We start from the raw sequence: 7,812 nt of genomic DNA, 5'->3' as shown, positions 1-7,812 counted from the left end.
GGGGAGGGTCTCAGGAGGGGGCAGTCAGGGGACAAGAGGCAGGGAGGCTTAGGTAGGGGGTGGAGTCCTGGGGGGCAGTTAGGGGCAGGGGTCCCAGGAGGGGGCAGTCAGGGGACAAGGAACGGGGGGAGGTTGGGAGTTCTGAGGGGGGCGGGAAGTGGGAGGGGCAGGGCTAGGGCAGGATGGGGGCGGGGCTCCTCCCATCCTCTTTTTTGCTTGCTGAAATATGGTAACCCTAATATAAGTTACGCAACTTCAGCTATGTGAATAATGTAGCTCAAGTCGACGTACTTAGATCAACTTACTATGGTGTCTTTACCACGGTGAGTCAACTGCTGCCGCTCCCTGGTCGACTCCACCTGTGCCTCAGGACAGGAGTCTACGGGAGAGCGCTCGAGGATCGATTTATCGTGTCTAGACTAGAAGCGATAAATCGACCCCCGCTGGATCGATCGCTGCCCACCGATCCGACGGGTAGTGTAGACATATCCTAAATTTCCCTGCAGTTTCAATTGCAGCTGGGACTGGTCTTCTCTTTCTGCCTTAAGTTGTTATGTAGTACTGCTGTGTGTTGTTCAACAGCTGCTGCGTTCCATCCCAGTGGTGGCTGTTCTTCAGTGAATGGTACAGTGATATAGATACAGTTTTTGTATAGCATTTTAAATTTGTAAAGCATTTTTGGAGACATTGACATAGAAGATACATTACTATAGAGCTTTTATTTAAGTTGTTGGTACTGTAATAATTATGGTAACATGCTAAGGCACCTATTGTATCACTCTGAGCAGAGATGCCTTTATTATTTTTATTTTATTTTATTTTATTTTATTTGTATTATCATAGTGCCTAGGAGCCTCAGACCCCATTGTGCTAGGCGCTATACAAACACAGAACAAAAAGACAGTCCCTGCCTCAACAAGCTCACGCTCTTTTCCACCATGAAAGATCAGACTGTAACACTGGCTCCTCCTTTGTTTTCAGGTGATAGCAGCAGCTGGAAGTGATCACAAATGCAACCTGGCCCTGCAGAAGGGTGCAGCCCACAGCGTGAATTACACCCAAGGGAGCCTAAAGGAGGAGGTGAAGAAGCTTACAGATAACAGAGGGGTCAATGTAGTTCTTGACGCTGTTGGAGGGGACATCTTCAAGGAGGCGTTACATAGGTGAGTTGAAATACGATTCTAGTTGCGTTCTGAGTGACGTGCATTACGGGTGTGAAATGTGTGGTCTCCTGGTACCCTCCCCCTGCATGCTTCAGAAGTATCCAGTTGAAACTTCAAGGGAATGTAGGGAGCCACCAGAATGAAATTCTGCAAGCTGGAGTTTGGGCATAACACCCATGCTCGCTCTTTACTGACCACAGATATTTAGGGCCTTGATTTTTTCACATGTAATTAGAAAGACGGGTGCCATCTAGTGCCATGCTGGGGTGTTGGTTCAGTACTGACTGGGAGAAAGTGTCTCTGATTAATTAGCAGAACCAGTTCATGCAGAGCCAGTTTCCCTAGGAGGCCCCATGCAAGTACTAGCTAGAGCTGGGGTTCTGAAACTTAATAAAGAGATAATTTTGTGAATAACCCTCACTGGCAATCGCAGCATGTACCTGTGTCAACTATAGTAACTGCTCACCTGGAAAAGTAACAGTAGGAAAATATTTAATGTGTTTTCACCTGTCCTTAATGCGAAGTCAAAGGTAGAAACAACATGGACCAGTCAGCATCCTGTGACCAGCCAGCTGTCTGCAGGCCACCAGCAAGTGCTCAAACTTGGAAACAGTTGGCCCAGATGCTCCCCTTTTAGTTGACAAATTTTGATGAGATCCTACCTGCAGATGGTGCAGTGGCAAAGTTCTCTCTTCACTGAGCTAACACCCTAGTATTCAGTTTGAGACCGTGTTTCATTAAGGACCAAACTTGGTCCCACTGAAGAAAAGGCAACGCCCCCCCCTCTTTCCCCAGTGCGATCACGATTTTACCTTATGCTTGCTCTTCCTCGTTAAATACATCTCCTTTCCCTCTCCCTTGCAGTTTGGCTTGGGAGGGCCGGATTGTGGTGGTGGGTTTTGCTGGAGGAGCAATCCCCTCTGTCCCAGCCAACCTGCTGCTTCTGAAGAATGTGTCTGCCTTGGGAGTGTTCTGGGGTCGATACCGGGAAGAGGACTTTCCTGTTTTTTCGTCATCCCTCTCCTCTGCTCTTTGGTACTGCCAGGAAAGACGGATCCAACCTCATGTGGGAGCGGTCTTCAACCTGGAAGAGGTAAAGTGCTGCCCAAGATGCCACTCATTGGCAGGATTCACAGTTCTCTGAGAGAGGCTGAATAGAAGGAAGAAGCTGTCTAATCTGGTGGGCTGCTATCAGCACTCCCTGGGGGATGGGAAGGCCCAAAGCTTGAGCCCCTGTACAAGGGTGCTGGAACAATTTGTATAGTGGGGGTGCTGAGAGCTATTGAACCCAACTGTAAACCCTGTTTGTAATGGAAATCACTTCAAGCCAGGGGATGCAGCCACCCCCTCACACCCCCCAGCACCGCTCGTTCCAGCACCTATGCCCCTGTACTTCTTAGGGAGGGAGAAATATGAGTTACAACTAGGAGACATGTGGGTTTGATCTGTGCCTCAGAACTAACTCTAAACTCCAGTATCCGCCAAGAACCTGTCATCACTACAGGAAGTAAATGCTGCTGTTGATTAAATTAAAACCTTGGCATGCATATTTTCATAAACTGTGATGACCTTATGCAATGTCGAGCTCTCAGGATTGCTTTGTTTACAGTTAAGTTTTGTGTCTGAGTCAATTTTGTGGGAGGTGAATTCTCTCTGATTTGTACAAAAAACGCTCCAGTTTCAAACACAGCACAGAACCATGGTTCTTTAAGAAATCCCGCCCCCCCCCCCTTTTTTTTTTTTGCCTCCTTCATTCCAGTGTTATTGGCTTTAAATGTCTCCAATATGTATGATGATTATTTAGTATTTATGTTTTGGAAGTGCCAGGTTCAGCCCCCCTTGCGCTAGCCATGGTACAGAGCTGTAAAAATGACAGCTCCTTTCACAAAGACCTTACAATTTAAGAGGCAGTAATACAATGGGGTAAAGGGTTTTTTTGTTTTTGTTTTTTAAGGTGATTTGGGGGATGCAGCTATGTCTTAATTTACATCTTTCACTCTGGGAGCCATTAGATCAGTGGTTCTCAACTTGGGGTCCGGGGCCCCCTGGGGGCCGCTAGCAGGTTCAGGGGGGTCCTCCAACCATGGTCAGCGTTAGACTCGCTGGGACCCAGGGCAGAAAGCCGAAGCCTCACCGCATAGGGCTGAAGCCCGGGGCCATGAGCCCCATTATCTGGGGCTGAAGCCTCAGCAATGTAGATTCACGGGGGCTCCTGTGGCATGGAGCCCCAGGCAATTGCCCTGCTTGCTACCCCCTAACTCCAGCCCTGGCTTTTATATGCAGAAAACCAGTTATTGTGGCACAGGTGGGTCATGGAGTTGAGGGGGCCTCAGAAGGAAAAAGGTTGAGAACCCCTGCATTTCAGTTCCTGGATAATGGAAGTGCCATGAGATGGTCAGCTCTTGTGTTATTTCAGCCTCATAAATGGATCCCTGAGGCAAAAAGCCCACAAAGAGCAAATTCCAATACAAATACTGAGCTGTTTGGTCCTGCAGAACAAACTGCACTGCAGTGATGACTTGCTCAGGTCACCCAGACCTGTGAGCCACTCGGTCACCGCTCTGCCTCAGCAAGAGTGAGCTTTGCTGCTGATAAGTCATGTGTCAGCTCCTTGGCACGCCAGCTTGTCTGCCTTGCCAGCAAACTCTTCAGGACTCTGCCAGTCCAAACCTTGTTTTGCTGGTCAATCGGTGAGCCTCAGTTCCCCAGAGACATCCTTCGACACTGTTCAGTCCCTCTCCATAGAACTTGTTAAGTTCGCTGCCTCCAGAGAGACAGAGCATACAGCAGCCTGTTAGATTAGCTGAAGATTTAAACTTCACTTCACTACACAGCACTGAGATGGTTTTGTAATAAAACAAGAATAAGTTTATTAACAAAGAACATAGGTTTAAATGATTTCAAGTAAGAGGGAAAGAAACATGAAAAGTTACAAACAAAACACACTTTCTAGTGACTAAAACTTAACTTCAGCAAGTTACAATCTTTTGCAAAGCAGGTTTCTTACCTACAGTCAGTTCCCAGAGACTTCAACTCCCTCAGCTGAGGGATCTGCCTTTCCTCAGACATAAAGAGTTCTGGCCTCTTGTGTCCCTCAGGTGATGGATGCCAAATTTTTTTACTGTTTCGGCTTATATTTTCCAAAGTCCATTGTCTCTGTTTCAAGAGGCAGGAAGGCTTCCTGGGGGTACAGCCTCCATCCACTGCCCTGATTGTTAAGTAGTCGTCTCTCCCATTTGCTAGTTTGATGGCTTTGTTTACCTTCCATGTGAATATACTTCCATTGTTTCTGGCCTCGTCTTGCTCAATTTACACTGGTGACAGAGTCAAGCGGCTGAAACAACATTCCTTTGTCTAGGACAGGCTGGGCTTATGCACTGTTTCCCAGCCACATTCTACGAACATATTTCCAGCACTGATTCTTTAATTCTTTATACCCTGCCTGTACATACACCACACAATATTATTAGTGACCAGTATGTTATAAGTTTGTGTATGATACCTTACATGACACCTCTTAAATATAGATTATGACAACAGTGTGTTGGAGCAATGAGTGTGTCAGGCCTGATGTGAGTTACGGTGTAGGGGGTCCTCTGCCAGTTGGCATTGAGGGGCTCATGACTACCACCTACTGTACTTTAGAGTAACAATCTGATTGCATTTAAATTCCACTATTCATTGCGTCACACACACATAATTACATCTCAAACCTAAAGAGAACGTTAGCCACCTAAACCAGACATCTGCACCTCATAGATGATGGGTCAGTGGCAACAAGACTGACAAGGAAATTCTGGGAAATGCTACTGGCAATAACAATCTCTGATATTTTCAGTGTCAGACTTTGCAGAGACCCATCTGAGTAACATTATTATGAGCTGATAAGAAAGCACCAGGTACCCTGAGGGCCGTTCTGGCCAAACTCCTTAGCATGATGAAGGAAACTGGTACTGACTCTATCTTCACCTTGCAGTAGTTGAAAATGGCTGATAGAAATAGGCTGAAGATAGAGAAATTAACCCACCCAGTAAAGGATTAAGTCTTTGAGTGTCTCTAATACTACCCCATTGTGAGTGGGTAGGGAAATTTGATCACTGTGAATTTCCATTTTTTTGTGGATAATGATTTTAATTGAGGTATGCAGGTGGGTAAAGAGGTGCATGGTTCTGTGGTTGTGACCAAAAGCACCCCTCTATTCACATGCTTCACACCCTTGTAATAATCTTTGTACGAAATATGCCTTTCAAGGTATCACTGGAAAACTAATAACTCACTGGTCAATATTATCATGGTGAAATGTATGTAGCAACATTCTATGTAAAGTAATGACATCCCTCTGTATGACATTATTAGCACATGTTCACTCCCACACAGCCTAGGCAACGGTTGGTCTGTCCTAAACAAAGGAATGTGTATTTACCTCAGTTTACAGATAAGTAGTAAACAGAGTCCTCGAGTCAGTAAGAGGGGGAAATGGCAGGCCACAAAGCAAATTTGCACTTCAGCAAACACAGGAGAGGAGAAAAAAGGCATGCATCCTCCTTCACCACCAGCTTCTATGTCACCTTCTTTACTGCATGAATAAACTTTACTTTGAAGGGTAACCTTCTGAAAACTCTGCTTCAAAGGTTCACTGGACTATACAAGAAAGGGGCAGAGAACCCCACGATATCTCTTTCACTTAAGAAGACAAAGGCCCCAGCACCTCTGGGCCTTGGAGATTGATCCTGACCAAGGAAACGGTCAGTTCCCATCTTGTTGGAAGGAGGGGTGTGTGTATGAGAGAGGCCATTTTGAACAAAGCCTTGAACTGAAACTTGCTAGATTAGGTTTTAAATGTTTAGCTGCGATTTCACTTTTATTTGCCTGTACCCATTTCTAACTTCATCTGTCATACTTGAATTCACTTAAAGTCCTATCTTCTTTTGTTTTGTTTTATTTTTTAATCTAAACCCATCCAGTGCTGTGTTTAAACAGAACTGTTCGGTAACTCCAGTTAAAGTAGCAAACTGTTGAATATTGACTCTTTTTACAGGAGCAGCGAATCTTAATATCTGGACTGTCCAGGAGAGGGCTGGACAGTGCAGAACAAAGTTTTGTGGGGAAACTCAGGACTGGTAGTGTGTTGGGGTCACCCTGCAGGTAGTAACCAAGGCTGGTGGAAGCCAGAGTGTGACCGATGTGTTGCTGACATGCTGCTGGGGTCAGAGCTGCTTGGCCAGGGCTGCAGCTATACACAGACATTCAGGGTGTGACTTGCATGCTGTTTGTGGGCAGCCCAGGTTGGGAGCCACAACAGCAAAACATCATGAGGCAACCAAGGTTGTAGGGCAGCTGCTAACACAGCCCCTCGCTGGCCTGGATTGCATTCCGGAATGTGACAGTGGTAAAGTCACTGTCAGATTTTTAAAGTGTTCCAACCCTGGCCTCTAAAACTGCTCCTGAAATCCTTGTGCATAATTGTTTTTTCCTGCATGCACAAATCCAAGTCTTCATGTGCCCCAAATCTTTATACACACAAAAAGTCGCAGGGCGATTTTTAAAGGCCACTCCTAAAAATTTGGCCAAATACATCTGCCCTCTAGAAATTACTGCAGAGAATGCACATTAAGATGCCTAAAGTAGCAACGAACACTTGCAGGAGTGTGTGTGTGTGTACATACATGTATATGCCCTTTCGTATAAACAACTGAGGTTTTGTGCTTGCAGGTGAATGAAGCCTTTAGCCGTGTAACCCAGCGCAAGTCAACAGGAAAGGTCATCATCTCAATTAAATAAATCAGCCTGTTTCCTCAGGACACAGCCCCTGCTGCTGTTGGACTAATCAGCAGAATCACCCTTCTGGCTTATGGATTCAGACAGCCAAGTTGCATTTACCCTATGATTTCTTGCATGATTTGTCTACCACCACCATTAATGTAGAGGGCTCTGGGCTCCTGCTTAGGGTTAGATGACATGATGGTATAAATACTTGTGCCCATTGCTAGCATTGGTGGAGTTACACTGGCGCTAGACAAACAGTGCCAAGAGTCCTAGGGGAGGCAAGCTTTCACTGTGACGGAAAGAGGGAGAATAGATGCAGAGCAGTGCAATTAATACAAATGTAAACCAGACTCTCTTTAAAGGAATCACCACTGGGAAATCTCCTTAAGTCTCCCATTGTGAGCAGCTTGTGCTCTGTATAATATACCTATAACATCCTTGTGTCCCTAGAGCAGGGCTTCTCAGACTCTTTTTCCATAGTGTGGTTCACCTTTTAACAGAGTGTTTATGTTGGGGATACCTTCCGCTGGCAGTTGTGCAGACCCCTCCTCTCACATTTATGGTTGCACAGACTGCTTCCTTTCCATTGGTGATGACCTAGTATCATAGGGTATGTCTACATTGCAGTCAGACACCTGCGGCTGGCCCATGCCAGCTGACTCAGGCTCACAGGGCTGTTCAGTTGCGGTGTAGACTTTCCAGCATGGGCTGCGGGGTCCTCCGACATTGCAGGGTCCTTGAGCCTGGGCTCCAGCCTGAGCCTGAATGTCTACACCGCAATTAAGCAGCCCCTTAGCCCGAGTCAGCTGGCACAGGCCAGCCATGAGTTTGCATGAATTGCAGTCAGACCCTTTGTGTCAACCACAGTCATGACTTTCCTGAT

The 7,812-nt window shown here is 46.2% G+C and overlaps 1 protein-coding gene across 1 annotated transcript; it reads left to right on the top strand.

The window, feature by feature from the left end:
* Positions 1 to 306: 306 nt before the first annotated feature.
* Positions 307 to 7,327, top strand: LOC112112978 (quinone oxidoreductase-like protein 2). Its single transcript, XM_026656119.1, has 5 exons — positions 307 to 323; positions 583 to 649; positions 982 to 1,163; positions 2,028 to 2,256; positions 6,876 to 7,327. Exons 1-5 carry the CDS (start codon positions 307 to 309, stop codon positions 6,942 to 6,944), a joined length of 564 nt encoding a protein of 187 aa, XP_026511904.1. The 3' UTR covers positions 6,945 to 7,327.
* The last annotated feature ends 485 nt before the right edge of the window (positions 7,328 to 7,812 follow it).

The sequence above is a fragment of the Terrapene carolina genome, unplaced genomic scaffold (assembly GCF_002925995.2).
Source record: "Terrapene carolina triunguis isolate 2854851 unplaced genomic scaffold, T_m_triunguis-2.0 Scaffold212, whole genome shotgun sequence".
NCBI lineage: Eukaryota > Metazoa > Chordata > Testudines > Emydidae > Terrapene > Terrapene triunguis.
This window is presented reverse-complemented; position numbering and strand designations above follow the sequence as displayed.

Bases quoted from the DNA above. Each gene is read 5' to 3' on its own strand.
- LOC112112978 (XM_026656119.1), top strand. The intron at 650-981 runs GTATAGCATTTT...CTTTGTTTTCAG, and splicing joins GTGATATAGATACAGTTTTT to GTGATAGCAGCAGCTGGAAG. The intron at 1,164-2,027 runs GTGAGTTGAAAT...TCTCCCTTGCAG, and splicing joins TTCAAGGAGGCGTTACATAG to TTTGGCTTGGGAGGGCCGGA.